The sequence below is a fragment of the Hypanus sabinus genome, chromosome 8 (genome assembly GCF_030144855.1).
Source record: "Hypanus sabinus isolate sHypSab1 chromosome 8, sHypSab1.hap1, whole genome shotgun sequence".
NCBI classification, from domain to species: Eukaryota; Metazoa; Chordata; class Chondrichthyes; order Myliobatiformes; family Dasyatidae; genus Hypanus; species Hypanus sabinus.
Window position 1 is genome coordinate 173,845,417 of NC_082713.1, and position 19,945 is coordinate 173,865,361.

Consider the following 19,945-nt stretch of genomic DNA (forward strand, 5'->3'; position numbering starts at 1 on the left):
GAAATGTACAAGTAAAGTACCTGATGTACAAATATGTAAGAAAAATTCAAAACTTCAACCAATTATAATATGAATTATGCAGAAGAAAGCTCAATTCCTGCTGATACCATTAGCCGATCTTACCTTACAATCATTGCAAAAATATCAAGATTAATCATACAATTGAAAATATTAATCACAGGTTAATAAGCACAAGAAATTCTACAGATGCTGGAAATCCAGAGAAGCACACAAGATGCTGGAGGAACTTAGCAGATTCTGCGAGTTCCTCCAGTGTTTTGTGTCTGCTAATCACAAGTCAATTGCAATTTTAATTACACTTTCATAAAATAATGTCATTGCAATATTTTTAAATGATTGAACGAAAAATATTTCCCATAATGACCTCTGATATATTTTAAATACCTGTTACTCAGATCTTTTTGAGGGAAATGAGGAAAGGGAGAGAGAGGAAAGACAGATTGAGGGACTGAGGGGAAGGGCGGGCCAAGGCAGAGACAGAAGCAGGGAGGAAGAGGGTAGGATGTGACGTCTGAATAACCTCGCATTGGGTCTTGTTTGCTATTCCTCCCTGCTTCTCAATTCTTCACCTTCTTACTCTACCAGTGGGTGTAAGGAGGATTCAAAGATCAGACAGCAGGGTTGGACAGGGTAATGAGGGGCTGCTCTGCTCTGAGAGCCTGAGGTGGGATGAGATACATCTATTGGGTTTTGTCTACCAGTGCCTTTCAGAGAACTATTCTTGCCTGATTTGGCCTGGATGTGACTCCAGAGATGCTCCCTGGTGTGAGTGTTTTGTCAAGCCCAGCCACTCTCTCAGATAGACCACTGTCACCACATTGAAACCAAATGTTGACCTTAGACACAAAGGTAAGATATGTCAAAGTTACTGGCAAACTTGTAGAACTTCCCTGACAAACATCTGGGTGACTACTGGTGTCTAAACTGGAGAGTTGTCCTACAGATCAGTCACACAACGGTCTCTCAGATTCATGGCTATTAGATTACTTCTTCACCCCAGAGAGATAGATAAACTGTGATGGTGCTGACAGGAGGGTGCTGGAAAAAACCTGGCACCCAGGAAGTTTAATGGCGCCAAGCAGATCATGGACAGGGACACAGAGTTACCGAGGAACGGGGGCACAGAGTCACTGAGGACTGGGGGTAAAGTTTCAACGAGGACTGGGGGCACAGAGTCACCGAGGACTGGGGGCACAGAGTCACTGAGGAACGGGGGCACAGCTTCACCGAGGACCGGAGGCACAGAGTCACTGAGGACCGGTGGTACAGAGTCACCGAGGACCGGGGGCACAGAGTCACTGAGGACCGGTGGTACAGAGTCACCGAGGACTGGGGGCACAGAGTCACCGAGGACCAGTAGTACAGCTTCACCGAGGACCGGTAGTACAGAGTCACCGAGGACCGGTGGTACAGTTTCACCGAGGACCGGTGGTACAGAGTCACCGAGGACTGGGGGCATGGAGTCACTGAGGACCGGTGGTACAGTTTCACCGAGGACCGGTAGTACAGCTTCACCGAGGACTGGGGGCACGGAGTCACCGAGGACTGGGGGCACGGAGTCACCGAGGACCGGTGGTACAGAGTCACCGAGGACCGGTAGTACAGCTTCACCGAGGACTGGGGGCACGGAGTCACCGAGGACTGGGGGCACGGAGTCACCGAGGACTGGGGGCACGGAGTCACCGAGGACTGGGGGCACGGAGTCACCGAGGACCGGGGGCACAGAGTCACCGAGGACCAGTAGTACAGCTTCACCGAGGACTGGGGGCACGGAGTCACCGAGGACTGGGGGCACGGAGTCACCGAGGACTGGGGGCACGGAGTCACCGAGGACTGGGGGCACGGAGTCACCGAGGACCAGGGACAGTTTCACCGAGGACCGGGGGCACAGAGTCACCGAGGACCAGGGACAGTTTCACCGAGGACCGGGGGCACAGAGTCACCGAGGACCAGGGACAGTTTCACCGAGGACCTGGGGTACAGAGTCACCGAGGACCAGGGACAGTTTCACCGAGGACCTGGGGTACAGAGTCACCGAGGACCGGTAGTACAGCTTCACCAAGGACCAGGGGCACGGAGTCACCGAGGACCGGTAGTACAGCTTCACCAAGGACTGGGGGCACGGTCACCGAGGACTGGGGGCACAGAGTTACCGAGGATCGGTGGTACAGCTTCACCGAGGACTGGGGGCACAGAGTCACCGAGGACTGGGGGCACAGAGTCACCGAGGACCGGTAGTACAGCTTCACCGAGGACTGGGGGCACGGAGTCACCGAGGACCGGTAGTACAGCTTCACCGAGGACTGGGGGCACGGAGTCACTGAGGACCAGGGACAGTTTCACCGAGGACCGGTGGCACAGAGTCACCGAGGACCGGTGGCACGGAGTCACCGAGGACCGGTGGCACGGAGTCACCGAGGACCGGTGGCACGGAGTCACCGAGGACCGGTGGCACGGAGTCACCGAGGACCGGTGGCACGGAGTCACCGAGGACCGGTGGCACGGAGTCACCGAGGACCGGTGGCACGGAGTCACCGAGGACCGGTGGCACGGAGTCACCGAGGACCGGTGGCACGGAGTCACCGAGGACCGGTGGCACGGAGTCACCGAGGACCGGTGGCACGGAGTCACCGAGGACCGGGGGCACGGAGTCACCGAGGACCGGGGGCACGGAGTCACCGAGGACCGGGGGCACGGAGTCACCGAGGACCGGGGGCACGGAGTCACCGAGGACCGGGGGCACAGAGTCACCGAGGACCAGTAGTACAGCTTCACCGAGGACTGGGGGCACGGTCACCGAGGACCGGGGACAGTTTCACCGAGGACCTGGGGCACAGAGTCACCGAGGACCAGGGACAGTTTCACCGAGGACCTGGGGCACAGAGTCACCGAGGACCGGTAGTACAGCTTCACCGAGGACCGGTAGTACAGCTTCACCAAGGACTGGGGGCACGGTCACCGAGGACCGGTGGTACAGCTTCACCGAGGACTGGGGGCACAGAGTCACCGAGGACTGGGGGCACAGAGTCACCGAGGACCGGGGGCACAGAGTCACCGAGGACCAGGGAACCACTGTCACTGAGGATCGGGGACCCACTGGCACTGAAGATCAGGGCTGAGCATCACTGACGAGTAGGGACCCACTGTCATCGAGGACCAGGAAGCACTGAGTGTCAGGGACCCACTGGCACTGAGGATCGGGGACCCACTGGCACTGAGGATCGGGGACCCACTGGCACTGAGGGTCAGGGACCCACTGGCACTGAGGATCGGGGACCCACTGGCACGGAGGACCAGGAAGCACTGTCACTGAGGGTCAGGGACTTGGCATCACTGAGGATCGGGGAACCACTGTCACTGAAGATCAGGGCTGAGCATCACTGATGAGTAGGGACCCACTGGCACGGAGGACCAGGAAGCACTGTCTCTGAGGATCGGGGACTCGGTGGCACTGAGGGTCGGGGATCCACTGGCACTGAGGATAGGGATTCCCCATCACTGATAATCAGGGACCCACTGGCACTGAGGATGGGGGACCCAGTGTCACCAAGGACCAGGAAGATTCTGTTACTCTTTGATTAAGTTGGGTACCTCTTTCCATGCTAGTTTAATGGGTGTTTAGTGTTATAAATTTACTGTGATTTTATGATATCTATAAAATGCCTGTATCCATTGACAGAGGTACATAATATTATGATAGGCACATAAACTGGACAGCCAGCACCTTTTTTTTCCCAAGGGTGCAATGGCCCATATCAGAAGACATCCATTTCAGGTGAGTGGAGGGAAGTTTAGAGAAGATGTGGAGGTGGGTTTTTGCACAGAGATTGATGAGTGCTTGGAATACTCTTCCAGGGATGGTGGAAATGAATCCTCGACTTCCTAACCAGGAGACCACAGTCTATACAGATTGGTGATAACATATCCTCCTCACTGATTATCAACACTGGTGCACCTCAGGGGTGTGTGCTTAGCCCACTGCCCTCCTCTCTATATACACATGACTGTGTAGCTAGGCATAGCTCAAATACTATCTACAAATTTGCTGATGATACAACCATTGTTGGTAGAATCTCAGGTGGTAACAAGAGGGTGTTCAGGAGTGAGATATGCCAACTAGTGGAATGGCGCTGCAGCAACAACCTGGCACTCAAAGTTAGTAAGACGAAAGAGCTGATTGTGGACTTCAGGAATGGTAAGATGAAAGAACACATACCAATCCTCGTAGAGGGATCAGAAGTGGAGAGAGTGAGCAGCTTCAAGTTCCTGGTTGTTAAGATCTTTGAGGATCTAACCTGGTCCCAACATATCAATGTAGTCATTAAAGAAGTTTAAAGAGATTTGGCATGTCAACAAATACACTCTAGAACTTCTATAGATGTACCATGGAGAGCATTCTGACAGGCAACATCACTGTCTGGTATGGAGCGGCTACTGCACAGGACCAAAGGAAGCTGCAGAAGGTTGTAAATCTAATCAGCTCTATCTTGGGTACTAGCCTATAAAGTATCCAGGACATCTTTAGCGAGCAGTCTCTCAGAAAGGTAGCGTCCATTATTAAGGACCTCCAGTGCCTAAGGCATGCCCTTAACTCACTGTTACCATCAAGCAGGAGATACAGAAGCCTGAAAGCACACACTCAGCGATTCAGGAACAGTTTCTTCCCCTCTGCCATCCGATTCCTAAGTGGACTTTGAAGCATTGGACACTACCTCACTTTTAAAAATATACAGTATTTCTGTTTTTGCACATTTTTTATATCTATTCAATATATGTAATTGATATACTAGTTTATTTATTATTTTGTTTTATTTTATTATTTTCTCTCCCTCTCCCTCTCCCTCTCCCTCCCCCCCCCAACCCCTAGATTATGTATTGCATTGAACTGCTGCTAAGTTAACAAATTTCACGTACCATGCCAGTGATAATAAACCTGATTCTGATTCTGGTAGAGGATGATACATTAGGCGCATTTAAAAGACTCTTAGAAAGACACCTGGATGAAAGAAAAATGGAGGTTTCAGGCTGTGTAGGATTGATCCTGGAGTAGGTTTATATAGTTTGGTACAACATTGTGGGCCGAATGGTCTGTTCTGTGCTGTACTGTTTTATGTTCTAAAATCCTGGCAAACAATCCTCTCAATAAACTTGAGCCCCATTACCCAGGAACACTTGCACTAACGAACATCCACTCCTCAATTACTGCACTAATAATCTTTTGCTCCCCATGCACTTGCCTAACTAGTACCCATTCCTTTCTTCATTTGTAGTTTTTACATTTGTGAACTTCTGGATTATGTTGAATTCTGTATTTTTTTTACTCAGTTAAATTATCCTGATTGCTACAGAGATATTTCACCACATATTTAAAGTCTAACAAGACATTAATATTGTGCTGAGAGAAGTGGTAGTTCTCACCTCAAACAGGACCTCCCACTTGCCAGCTGTATCATCCAATCCCATTGTTCCTTAACCTCAGTTAATAATAAAAGGCTGGATTCTGACCAATCAGAACCCCTCTGTTTGTATGCTGGCTTCACCACAAGGTAGCTAACTATTTGCATTCAATGACCCCAGGAAATGTTAAAAGATGAAATCCGAACCCTAACGTACCGGAATTCCATCTATCACAACAAACACGTGTTTAAGGACAAGACGGTTCTGGATGTGGGCAGTGGAACAGGAATATTAGCAATGTTCGCAGCCAAAGCAGGAGCTAAGAAGGTGTTCGGGGTAAGTACTTAGATTGTTCATGCATTTTCTGTTGAGACTACTGCATACTCTGGACTGTGATCATAAAGTTCTCCAGCACAGAAACAGGCCCTTTGGCTCTACAAGTCCATATTGACCAAGGTGCCTTCCTGTGTTAATCCTGTGTGTTTATATTTGGCTTGTATCTCTTTAGACCTTTCCTTTCCACAAACATATCCGTGTCTTTTAAATGTTGAAATTATACCCACCTCTACCACTTCCTCTGGCAGATTGTTCCACTCGGGGCAAAAATCTTGCCTCCTAGATCTTCTTTAATTCTGTCCCCTCAACTTAAACTTGTGCTCCATAGTCATTGTCTTCCCTGATTTAAAAAAAAATGTGTCCATTCACCCTATGTACACCCTCACATATGATTTCCTATGCACACAACCATGCTGGCTGTCCATAATCAGTCCTGGTCTCTCCAAATGCTTGTAGATCTGTCCCTCAGAATCCCCTCCAGTAACTTTCCCATTACTGGTGTTAGGCTCACTAGCTCTAGTTTCCTGATTTGTCCTTGAAGCCTGTCTTCCATTCTTTCATATTTATTCTGAAATGGGTGCATGTGATGAGGGGCGGGGTAGAGGATCGGGTCACCCGTGATTCTTGCTGCAGTTGTTTGGTCATCCCACTGTAGTACTGAAAGAAACAGTAATGTCTCTGGCCATGTAGCTCCAATACAGCCACACAGTGGCCTTTACCTGACCCTAATGTGCAGGACAAATCCAATCAGATAATTTCTGCACAGCCTGCTCTCAATCAATGGAAAGGACTGAACATGTTTCCTGATTTCAAACATGAGAAAATCTGTAGATGCTAGAAAGCCAAAGCAACATGCACCAAATGCTGGAGGAACTCAGCAAGCTAGGCAACATCTATGGAAAGAGTAAACAGTATTACCTTTTCTCCTTGCCTCCCATGGTACAGAATTCCACAGATTTACCACGCTCCAGGAGAAGAAATTTCCACCCTGTATGTGAGGCTGTAAACTGTGACATTAACCTGTTTCCTTCCTTTCTAGTCTCTGTCCTCACACACGTCAGAGGCAGTGGTAGGAGTTTGGTTCTTGCATGCGTGTCTCAGTCACTGGAACTGATGGTAGAATTAGGTGTGATACCATCAGCTTCCGAATGCTGGCTGTTTCTTTGCTCTGACATTGGCTTCCATTTTGCTTTAGCAGATGGTGGCATTTGACCCATTACCTTGAAGTTGAGGTGTGCAATGATTTCAGACTTCATTGGAAACGGTGGGGTTCTTTTTAAATTGTGTATTCAGATCCAAGTTCAAGGCCTCTTATGTCCTTTCTCTTTTGTGCTTCAGATTGAATGTTCCAGCATCTCTGATTATTCTGAGAAGATTATCAAAGCAAACCACCTGGACAACAGTAAGGAAATGACTTGCCTTAATTTTCCATTGCTCACACTGCCTGTGGGTACTTGGCTCAGGCACTCTCTCAGTAGATTATCAGTGTAATTGACACATTCCATTGTCATTCTCCTGATTAATTAGCATGCGTAAACTCACCTCTGCCTTACCAATAGAATATTTTTATATTCACTCGGGGGTGTAGACTTCCCAGGCAAAGCCAACATTCAGTTTCTGATCCATTTTTACCCTAGAAAAGATTGTGGTGATCTGCCATCTTGAGCCACAGTGGTCTTTCATATGCGGGTGCATCCACAATGCTATTAGAGAGAGTGCTAAGACCTTAATAATTTGGCCTCCACTGCCAGAATTTTTCCCCAGGATGTGTTCTAGGATCTCGACCCAGCAATAGCAATAGATTTCCAAGACAGGGCAGTCATTGTGTCAAAACAGCGTGGAAACAGGCCCAGTGGTCCAATAATAACAATAGCATCCTGCATGGTAGTGCCAGATGCCCATTTTCAGCTCATTAAATCTTCATGTCCCTCCCCTCCGTCCCTCCCCTCCGTCCCTCCCCTCCGTCCCTCCCCTCCGTCCCTCCCCTCCGTCCCTCCCCTCCGTCCCTCCCCTCTATGTCCCTCACCCATGTCCTCTCACCCATATTCTTTCCCTCCATGTACCTCCCCATGTCCCTTCCCTTCATAAGACTATAAGATATAGGAGCAGAAGTAGGCCATTTGGCCCATTGCCACTGCTCCACCATTCAATCATGGGGTGATCCAATTCCTCCAGTCATCTGCATTCCCATGCCTCCTCTCCATACCCTTTGGTGCCCTGGCTAGTCAAGAACCTATCTATCTCTGCCTTAAATGCACCCAGTGACTTGGCCTCCACAGCCACTCATGGCAACAAATTCCACAGATTTACCACCCTCTGACTAAAGTAATTTCTCTGTTCTAAATGGACATCCTTCAATCCTGAAGTTGTGCCCTCTTGTCCTGGAATCCCCTACCATGGGAAATAACTTTGCCATCTAATCTGTTCAGGCCTTTTAACATTTGGAATGTTTCTATGAGATCCCCCCTCGTTCTCCTGAACTCCAGGGAATACAGCCCAAGAGCTGCCAGACGTTCCTCATATGGTAACACTTTCATTCCTGGAATCATTCTTGTGAATCTTCTCTGAACCCTCCCCAATATTGGTATATTCCTTCTAAAATAAGGAGTCCAAAACTGCACACAATACTCCAAGTGTGGTCTCACAAGTGTCTTAAAGAGCCTCAACATCACATCCCTGCTCTTATATTCTATACCTCTAGACATGAATGCCAACATTGCATTTGCCTTTTTCACCAGTGACTCAACTTGGAGGTTAACCTTTAGGGTATCCTGCATGAGGACTCCCAAGTCCCTTTGCACCTCTGCATTTAGAATTCTCTTCCCATCTAAATAATAGTCTGCCCATTTATTTCTTCCATCAAAGTGTTTGACCATACACTTTCCAACATTGTATTTCATTTGCCACCTCTTTGCCCATTTCCCTAAACCATCTAAGACTCTCTGCAGTCTCCCCGTTTCCTCAAAACTACCCGCTCCTCCACCTATCTTTGTATCATTGGCAAAATTAGCCACAAATCCATTAATCCCATAATCCAAATCATTGACATACATCATAAAAAGCAGCGGTCCCAACACCGCCCCCTGTGGAACTCCACTGGTAACCGGCAGCCAGCCAGAATAGGGTCCCTTTATTCCCTCTCTCTGTTTTCTGCCGATCAGCCAATGTTCCACCCATGCTAGTAACTTCCCTGTAATTCCATGGGCTCGTATCTTGCTAAGCAGCCTCATGTGCGGCATCTTGTCAAAGGCCTTCTGAAAATCCAAGTACACCATGTCTACTGCATCTCCTTTGTCTACCCTGCTTGTAATTTCCTCAAAAGATTGCAGTCAATTAGTCAGGCAGGATTTTCCTTTCAGGAAACCATGCTGACTTTGGCCTATCTTGTCATGTGCTTCCAGGTACTCTACAATTTCATCCCTAACAATTGATTCCAACAGCTTCCCAACCACTGATACCAGGCTAACAGGTCTATAGTTTCCTTTCTGACGCCTCCCACCCTTCTTAAATATTGGAGTAACATTTGCAATTTTCCAGTCATCTGATACGATGCCAGAATCTATTGATTCTTGAAAGATAAGTAAACACAAAGTACACTGCAGATGCTGTGGTCAAATCAAGAACTGCTGAGTTCATTCAGCTTGTTTGTACATCTTGATTCTTGAAAGATCATTGTTAATGCCTCCACAATCTCTCCAGCTACTTCGTTCAGAACCCGAGTGTGCATTCCATCAGATCCAGGAGATTTATCCATCCTCAGACCATTAAACTTCCTGAGCACCTTCTCAGTCGTAATTTTCACTGCACATACTTCAATTCCCTGACACTCTTGAATGTGTGATATACTACAGATGTGTTCCACTGTGAAGACTGCCATCTCTGCACCTCTCATTACATATATCTCAAGCGTCATTTTCTATTGGTCCTGTATCGACCCTTGACTCACTTTTACCATTTGTATACTTAAAAAAGCTTTTAGTATCTTCTTTGATATTAGCCGCCAGCTTCCTTTCATAATTCATCTTTTCCTTCCTAATGACCTTCTTAGTTTCCTTCTGCAAGTTTTTAAAAGCTTCCCAATCCTCTATCTGTCCACTAGCTTTGGCTTCCTTGTATGCCCTCTCTTTTGCTTTTACTTTGGCTCTGACTTCACTTGTCAGCCACTGTCCTTCTTCCATTTGAAAATTTCTTGTTGTTTGGAATATATCTGTCTTGCAATTCCCTCATTTTTCACAGAAACTCCAGCCATTGCTATTTTGCTGCCCTTCTTGCTAGTGTCCAATACCAGTCAACCTTAGCCAGTTCTCCTCTCATGCCTTTGTAATTTATTTTATTCCTCTGAAATACCGACACATTGGAATTTAGTTTCTCCTTCTCAAATTTCAAAGTGAACAGCTCTATTAAACCTGCCTGCTAGGATATTGGACCTCTTTGGGTTCAGGTGTAACATGTCTATTTGTACAGGTCGTACCTCCTCTGCTTGGTGGTGCAATAATATCAACGCCGGACTCCTGGAGAGCGAAAGTTCCCGAATTCAAATTCAAGTCGGGTTGAACATCAAGCTAGCAACTCAAGCTCGTAAAACCAAGAATAGCTTGTTACGGAAACACCGTCAAAAGACAGCGCCCCGATAGCTCCACTGCCAAGTTAAGGGCTATTCCCCCTCCCCCTCCTCTTCTCTCTCCCCCCCCCTCCCAAAAGAGGCCCCAGTGATCCAGGAACCCATCCATGTTCCAAATGTACTCTGGTACCACTCTCCAATTCTTTCTCTGCTACCTTAAGGATGCCTGCACTGTGGAGAGCTCGTCAATTTCTGCAATTTTGCCCATAACTTCCACCCCAACCTCACATTCACTTGTTCCACCTCCACTAACTGCACCTCTTCCCACCTTGTCTCATGCAAGGGTGCCATCCCTTCCTCCCAGTTTCTCTGGAATCGGAATTGGTTTATTATTGTTACATGTACTGAGATACAATGAGAAGCTTGTCTAGCATGCTATTCATACAGATCAGATAATTACACCAAGCATTTACGTAGTACAAGGTAAAACAATAACAATGCAGAATAAAGTTGAACAGCTACAGAGAAAGTGGTGCAGATAAACAATTAAGTCCAAAATCATAATGCGTAGATAGTAAGATTTCCATAAGACAAAAAGACATTGGAGCAGAATTAGACCATTCAGCCAATCGAGTCAATTGATTAGACCATTCAGCCAATTGATTAAAAGAGACAGAAAGCTTCACACAGGTCAGGGAGAAGAGTTTTAAAAAGGATCATTTTGCGGGGCTCGGCACATTAGAATAGTGTGTATGACTGTGAGGCTAGTTTTCTGTTCTGGGTGTCAGATGTGGGATGTCTGGGAGAATTCCAGCATCCCTGATGGCCACATCTGCGCCAGGTGCATCGAACTGCAGCTCCAGTTCCCTTTGTCTTGTGAGGGAGAGTGAGGAGGTGATAGACAGGAGATACAGGCAGGTAGTCAGCCCAGGGCCATAGGAGACACTTAAATGGGTGACTGTCAGGAGAGGGAAGGGTAGTGGAGAGCACCCCTGTGGCTGTCACCCTTAACAGTTTGAGTGCTCTTGGGGGAGATGACCTACCAGGGGAAGCAACAGTAGTCATGCCTCTGGCACTGAGTCTGGCCCTGTGGCTCAGAGGTGTAGGGAAATGAAGAGGACAGCAGTGGTAAGAAGAGACTCTATAGTTGGGGGGTCGGGGTCAGACAGGCGATTCTGTGGACACAAAAAAGAAACCAGGATGGTAGTTTGTCTCCCAGGTGCTAGGGTTCATGATGTTTCTGACTGTGTCCACAATATCCTGAAATGGGAGGGTGAGCAGACAGCGGTTGTGGTACACATTGGTACCAATGACATAGGTAGTAAAAGGGGGGAGGTTCTGGAAGCAGAATACAGATAGTTAGGAAGGAAGCTGAGAAGCAGGACCTCAAAGGTAGTAATCTCAGGATGTTGCCTGTGCCACGTGACAGTGAGTATAGGAATAGAATGATATGGAGGATAAATACATGGCTGAAGGATTGGAGCAGGGGGCAGGGATTCAGATTTTTGGATCATTGGGACCTCTTCTGAGGCAGGTGTGACCTGTACCAAAAGGATGGGTTGCACTTGAATCTGAGGGGGACCAATATCCTGGCAGAGAGATTTGCTAATGCTATTGGGGAGGGTTTAAACTAGATTTGCAGGGGGGTGGGAACTGAAGTGGAGCCAGAGGATGGGGAGATTGGAGCACAAGTAGATACAGCCTATAGGGAGTTTGTGAGAAAGGATAGGCAGATGTTAGAGCAAAGATGCACTCAGCCTGATGGTTTGAGATGTGTCTATTTCAATGCAATGAGCATCATAAATAAGGCGGATAAACTTAGAGTGTGGATCAATATGTGGAGCTATGATGTTGTGGCCATTACAAAGACCTGGATATCTCAGGGGTAGGAATGGCTGCTGAGTGTGCCGGGCTTTGGATATTTCAAAAACAACAGAGGGGGAGGCAAAAGAGAGGGGGCATGGCATTGCTAATTAGGGATAGTATCATGGCTGTAGAAAAGGAGGAAGTCATAGAGGAATGGTCTACTGAGTCAGTGTGGGTGGAAGTCAGAAACAGGAAAGGGGCAATAACCCTACTAGCTGTTTTTTTTATAGACCCCAACAGTAACAGGGATACTGAGGAGCAGATGGGGAGGTAGATTCTGGAACAGAGCAATAATAATAGTTGTTGTGATGGGAGATTTTAACTTTCCTAATATTGATCGGCATCTCCTTAGCACAAGGGGTTTAGATGGGGTGGAATTTGTTAGGTGTGTTCAGAAAGGTTTCATAGAACGTAGAACAATACAGCACAGTACAGGCCATTCAGCCCACAGTGTTGTGCCAACCCTTAAACCCTGCCTCCCATATAACCCTCCACCTTAAATCCCTCCATATATCTGTCTAGTAGTCTCTTAAATTTCACTAGTGTATCTGCCTCCACCACTGATCCAGGCAATGCATGCCATGTACCAATCACTCTCTGAGTGAAAAACCTTCCTCTAATATCCCCCTTGAACTTCCCTCCCCTTACCTTAAAGCTATGTCCTCTTGTACTGAACAGTGGTGGCCTGGGGAAGAGGTGCTGACTGTCCACTCTGTCTATTCCTCTTAATATCTTGTACACCTCTATCATGTCTCCTCTCATTCTCCTCCTCTCCAGAGAGTAAAGCCCTAGCTCCCTTAGTCTCTGATCATAATGCATACTCTCTAAACCACTCAGCATCCTGGTATATCTCCTCTGTACCCTATCCAATGCTTCCACATCCTTCTTATAATGAGGCGACCGGAACTGGACACAGTACTCCAAGTGTGGCCTAACCAGAGTTTTATAGAGCTGCATCATTATCCTGCAGCTCTTAAACTCTATCCCTCGACTTATGAAAACTAACATTCCATAAGCTTTCTGAACGACACTACCTACCTGTGAGGCAACTTTCAGGGATCTGTGGACATGTATCCCCAGATCTCTCTGCTCCTCCACACTCTCAAGTATCCTGCCAATATGTCCTGATGCAATATGTAGATAAGCCAACTAGAGGAGAGGCTGTACTTGATCTGGTATTGGGAAATGAACCTGGTCAGGTGTTAGATCTCTTGGTGAGAGATCATTTTGGCAGTAGTGACCACAATATTATCTCCTTCACCATAGTGCTTGAGAGGGATAGAAGCAGACAATTTGGGAAAACGTTTAATTGGGGTAGGGGGAAATATGATGCTTTTTGGCAGGAACTTGGGAGCATAAATTGCGAGCAGATGTGCTTGGGGAAAATGCACAGCAGAGATGTGGCAAATGTTTAGGGAAATTTGCATGGAGTTCTGCAGAGGTATATTCCATTGAGGCAAGAAAAGAATGGTAAGGTTAAAGAACCACGGTGTGCAAAGTATGTAGAAAATCTAGTTAAGAAGTAACGAAAAGCTTATGAAAGGTTCAAGAAACTAGGTACTGTTAGAGCTCTAGAAAATTACAAGGTTGCTAGGAAGGAGCTTAAGAATGAAATTAGGAGAGCCAGAAGGGGCAATGAGAAGGATTGGTGAGCAGGATTAAGGAAAATCCCAAGGCATTCTACAAATATGTGAAGAGCAAGAGGATGAGTCATGTGAGAACAGGACCAATCAGGTGTGAATGTGGAAAAGTGTGCATGGAGTTGGAGGAGGTGTTGGAGGTACTTAATGAATACTTTGCTTCAGTATTCACCAGGGAAAAAGACCTTGGCAATTATGGGGATGACAAGACTGAAATGCTTGAGCATGTGGACATTAAGAAAGAAGATGTGCTGGAGCTTTTGAAAAGCATTAAGTTAGATAAGTCACCATGACCGGATGAGATGTATCCCAGGCTACTGTGGAAAGCAAGGGAGGAAATTGCTGAGCCTCTGGCAATGATCTTTGCTTCATCAATAGAGATGGGAGAGATTCCGGAGGATTGGAGGGTTGCAAATGTTGTTCCCTTGTTCAAGAAAGTGAGTAGAGATGACCCAGGAAATTATAGATCCATGAGTCTTACTTCAGTGGTGGGCAAATTGTTGGAGAAGATCCTGAGAGGCAGGATTTATGAGCATTTGGAGAGACATAATCTGATTAGGGATAGTCAGTATTGCTCTGTCAAAGGTAGGCCGTGCCTCATGAGCCTGATTGAATTCTTTGAGGATGTAACAAAGCTCATTGGTGAAGGTAGAGCAGAGGATATAGTGTATATGGATTTCACCATGGTTTTCCATGCCAGGCTCCTTCAGAAAGTAAGGAGGCTTGGGATCGAAGGAGACCTTGCTTTGTTGATCCAGATTGGCTTGCCAACAGAAGGCAAAGGATGGCCATAGATGGTTCGTATTCTGTATGGAAGTCAGTGACCAGTGGTGTTCTGCAGGGATCTGTTCTGGGACACTTCCTCTTAGTGGGTTTTATAAATAGCTTGGATGAAGAAGTAGAAGGGTGGGTTAGTCAGTTTGCTGATAACACAAAGGTTGGGGGTGTTGTGGATAGTCTGGAGGCTGTCAGAGGTTACTGCGGGGTATTGATAGAAAGCGGAACTGGGCTGAGAAGTGATAGATGGAGTTCAACCCAGATAAGTGTGAAGTGGTTCTTTTTGGTAGGTCCAATTTGAAGACAGAAGATAATACAAATGATGAGAATCTTGGCAGTGTGGAGGATCTGAGGGATGTGTCAATAGGACACTCTCAGCTGTTGCGCAGATTGACAGTGTTGTTAAGAAGGCGTATGGTGTGTTGGCATTCACCAACCATGGGATTGAGTTCAAGAGCCCTGAGGTAATGTTACAGCTATATAAGACCTCAATCAGACCCCACTTGGAGTACTGTGTTCAGTTCTGGTCACCTCACTGCAGGAAGGATGTGGATACTATAGAAAGAGTGCAGAGGAGATTTACAAGGATGTTGCCTGGATTGGAGGTTGAGTGTACATGGCCTTTTCTTCTTGGAGTGGCAGAGGATGTGCTGTGACCTGATAGAGGTAAATAAGCTGATGAGAGGAATTGATCGTGTGGATAGTGAGAGGTTTTTTCCCAGGGTTGAGATGGCTAACATGAGGGGGTTAGTTTTAAGGTGCTTGGAAATAGGTACCAAGGGGAAGTCAGGAGTAAATTTTTCACGCAAAGAGTGGTGGGTGTGTGGAATTCACTACTGGCAGCGGTGGTGGAAGCAGGTACAATAGGGTCTTTAAAGAGCCTCTTAGATAGGTATTTGGAGCTTAGAAAAATAGAGCGCTATGTGCTAGGGAAATTCTTTGCAGTTTCTAGAGTAGGTTACATGGCTGGCACAACATTGTGGGCCGAAGGGCCTGTAATATGCTGTGAATTTCTATGTTCTATTTTCTATGAATCTATTCCAGCACTCACTCATGGCTGACTTATGGAGATTCAGTAAGGATGTAGTCAAAGAGCAGCAAGGCAGAGGAGGAGAAGTGCAACTGATGCAGACTTTGTGAGCTGGGTGGTCTTCCCTCAGCTTTATCAGTTTAATAAGTGGAGTTGGACCCTGTCTTATGATAGAGGTGTACTAGATGATAAGAGGCATAGGTTGAGTGGATAGATGGATTATTTTTCCCACAGAAGAAATGTCTAATAACAGAGTGCATAATTTTAAGGTATTATAGTGAAGAAGGTAGGTGTATGGGGTTGAGTGGGATCCGGGATCAGCCATGATGGAATGGCAGAGCAGACTTGATGGGCTGAATGGCCTAATTCTGCTCCTATGTTTTATGGTCTTATGGACTATGCTCCCTCCCATCCATGTCCCTCCCCATCATGTCATCTCCAACCATGGAACTCCCCTCAATATCCTTCCCCTCCCTGTTTCTAAATGTAACTGGACTCCATTTCCCTCCCTCCCTTTCCCTCCCCCTACCACCCCTCCATGTACCTCCACACTGTATTCCTTCCTCCATGTTCCCCTCCTCCATATCCCTCCCAGAAGACTGTAAGACTATGACATAGGAGCATAATTAAGCCATTTGGCCCTTCGAGTCTGCTGTGCCATTCAATCATGGCTAATCGTTTTCCCCCCTCCTCAGACCCACTCCCTGGCCTTCTCCCCATAACCTCTGATGCAATGGCCAATCATGAACCTATCAATCTCTGCATTAAATACCCCAATAACCTGGCCTCCACAGCTGCCTGTGGTAACATATTCCACAAACTCACCACCCTCTGGCTAAATAAATTTCTCCACATCTGTTTTAAATGGATGCCTCTCTCTATGGATCCTCTTGTCCAAGAGGATCCTCTTTCAACATTTGAAAGGTTTCGATGAGATTCCCCCCCCCCCCCCCCCATCCTTCTAAATTTCAGTGAGTACAAACCCAGAGCTATCAAACGTTTCTCATATGATAACACTTTCATTCCCAGAATCATCTTGAGAACCTCCTCTGGACCCTCTCCAATGTCAGTACATCTTTTCTAAGATGAGGGGCCCAAAACTGTTCGCAATATCCAAGGTGAGGCCTCACCAGTGCCTTATAAAGCCTCAGCATCACATCTCTGCTCTTGTCCTCTCAACCTCTTGAAATGAATGCTAACATTGCATTTGCCTTCCTCACCACCAATTCAACCTGCAAGTTAATCTTTAGGGTGTTCTGCACAAGTCTTTTTGTATCTCAGATTTTTGGATTTTCTCCCCATTTAGAAAATAGTCTGCACATTTATTTCTGCTACCAAAGTGCATGACCATGCATTTTCCATCATTGCATTTCATTTGCCACTTTCTTGTCCATTCTCCTAATCTGTCTTAAGTCCTTAGGCAGCCTACTTATCTGCCCCCCTACCAATATTCTCATCATCTGCACACTTGGCAACAAAGCCTTCTATTCCATCATTTAACTCATTGATATATAGCATAAAAAGAAATGATCCCAACACTGACCCCTGTGGAACACCACTAGTCACTGGCAGCCAACCAAACGTGGATCTTTTATTCCCACTCACTGCCTTCTTCAAATCGGCCAATGCTCTAACCATGCCAGTAACTTTCCTGTAATACCATGAACTCTTAACTTGGTTAGCAACATCGTGTGGCACCTTGTCAACGGCCTTCTGAAAGTCTAAATATACAACATCCACTGCATCTACTTTATTTTGTTCTATCTCTCCTGTTACGTACATGCAACCGTGTGAAAGCACCAGCAATAGAACACACCTAGAGTCTGGTTTTGCTGTTAACAAAACACTATTATTAGTAACTATGTCATATAGTAACTTAAACCAAGTAAATCAAAAGTTAACAATGCTATACGTATATATGTGTGTAAATATAATTCCCAAACTCATTCAAGCTCAGGTGGCAAGAATTACAGTCTGTATTTAAGAAAACTCAGTTCAATCCTCAGGTTAGTTAATGCGAGATATTTGTAATCCAAAGGTGAGTGTTGTGAGAAGGCAATTATGTCGATATTCCACAGATTCCATGACAGCAATACAAAATAATAATAGCAGTAGATTTTATCTCCAAAGTTGTTCCACACCACACACGAAGTATCATCGACAGTGATCTTCAATGAATATTTTTTCAACATAAGTGGTACCACACCCGAATTCAGCTACGGGACGTCCCAAAGTGGTGGCCACAGGATACTCAAACAGAATCCACATATGGATTATCACCAACAGTAGTTTATCACAAAGGGGACCATCTTCAAGGGAACCACCACCCAGGCAAAGGTCGACACACCGGTAGCTTCCACAAGGTTAACCCAATCACACACAACGAGATAGCCACTTATCCAGTTCCACGACATATGAAATAACTCCAACAGTGATTTGCCACAGGGGTGCCTTTCTTCAGTGAACTTCCACACCCAGACGAGGGTAAACAAATATGTGGTATTCACAAAGGTTTTCCCCTCAACAGAAAACCCACTCCTGTGGATTAACTATGTGACAATCACACTTTTGTATCTGAATGGAAACAAATCTCACCCTCACAGGCTACTTGGAGAGAGAGTTCAAACAGTGAACTCTTTGTCACTAGGTTTCTTCTGTTTCAAACCTTCCTCTCCTCTCTTCTCTCTGCAAACTTCTTCTAGTTGCAGCACTTGAGAGTCATTTATCAATAATCTGGATCGATCTCAACTCACCCCTTTGGGCTACTGAAAGTTTAAACCAGCGACCAACTCACTGGTGTCTTCCATTGACCAAATTCATCTTGACTCCAATGGTGTGTCCTTGTATATTCAAAACAAGCCACGAGAAACCATAAAGATACATTGTCCATCAAATAACTCCACCTCTCTCACCATAGTAACCAAGCAACTTTGTAATCAGTAGAAATCCAACAGTGTCTAAAAGTCAGTCTCATTCTTTTGTTTTAAAGTGACAGTCCACAGAAAAAATGAACCCTGGGGGTATATAACACTCCAAGTATTCCATAACCTCATCCTTAACAATTGACTCCAACATCTTCCCAACCACTCAGGTTAAGCTAACTGGTCTATAATTTCCTTTCCGCTGCCTTCCTCCTTTCTTAAAGAGTGGAGTGACATTTGCAGTTTTATAGTCCTCTGGCACCATGGCAGAGTCCAATGATTTTTGTAGGATCATTAGTAATGCCTCTATAATCTCTACTACTACCTCTTTAAGAGGCCTAGGGTGCAGTTCATCTGGTCTGGGTGATTTATGTACCTTTAGGCCTTTCAGCTTTTTGAGCACTTTCTCCCTTATAATATTAACTACACTCACTTCTCTTCCCTCACAATCTTAAACATCTGGCACACACTAGTGTCTTTCACAGTGAAGACTGATGCAAAATACTTATTTAGTTCATCTGCCATCTCCTTGTCCCCCTGTTACTATTTCTCCAGCCTCCTTTTCTAGTGGTCCTATATCCACTCTCATCTATCTTTTATTTTTACAAACTTGAAAAAGCTTTTACCATCTACTTTGATATTCTTTGCTCGCTTGCTTTCATAGCTCAGCATCCACATCACCGAGGACCTCCCATGGTCTGTACACATCAGCTGTGTGGTGAAAAAGGCACAAAAGCACCTCTTTCACCTTAGACGGTTGAGGAAACTTGGTATGGCCCCTCAGATCCTAAGAACTTTCTACAGGGGCACAATTGAGAACATCCTGACTGGCTGCATCACTGACTGGTATGGGAACTGTACCTCCCTCAATAGCAGGACTCCGCAGAGAGTAGTGTGGACAGCTCAGCACATCTGTAGCTGTGAACTTCAGGATATTTACAAGAACAGGTATGTGAAAAGGTGCTTGTAGGATCACTGGGGACCCGAGTCACCCCATCCGCAATCTATTCCAGCTGCTACCATTCAGGAAGCGGTGCTGCAGCATAAAAGCCAGGACCAACAGGCTTCGGGACTGCTTCTTCCACCAGGCCATCAGGCTGGTGAACTCACACTGACTTGTGTGTACTCTGTATTACATTGACTATTATATTTATTATAAATTATTATGATTGCGCATTGCACATTTAGATGGAGACATAACGTGAAGATTTTTACTCCTTGTGTATGTGAAGAATGTAAGAAATAAATTCAATTCAATTCAATATTTCATCTTTTCCCTCCTAATGATTCTTAGTTGCTCTCTGTAGGTTTTTGAAAGCTTTCCAATCCTCTCTTCCGATTAATTTTTGCTTTGTTGTATGCCCTCTCTTTTGCTTTTACATTAGCTTTAACTTCT

The 19,945-nt window shown here is 46.0% G+C and overlaps 1 protein-coding gene across 1 annotated transcript in view; it reads left to right on the plus strand.

Moving 5' to 3' along the window:
• LOC132397861 (protein arginine N-methyltransferase 1-like) overlaps positions 1–19,945 on the plus strand; it is a 150,821-nt gene that overhangs the window by 53,322 nt on the left and 77,554 nt on the right. The window contains exons 3-4 of the mRNA XM_059976616.1: positions 5,599–5,754; positions 7,093–7,156. Of these exons, the coding sequence (XP_059832599.1) occupies positions 5,599–5,754; positions 7,093–7,156 (220 nt within the window). The remainder of the gene's footprint in view (positions 1–5,598; positions 5,755–7,092; positions 7,157–19,945) is intronic.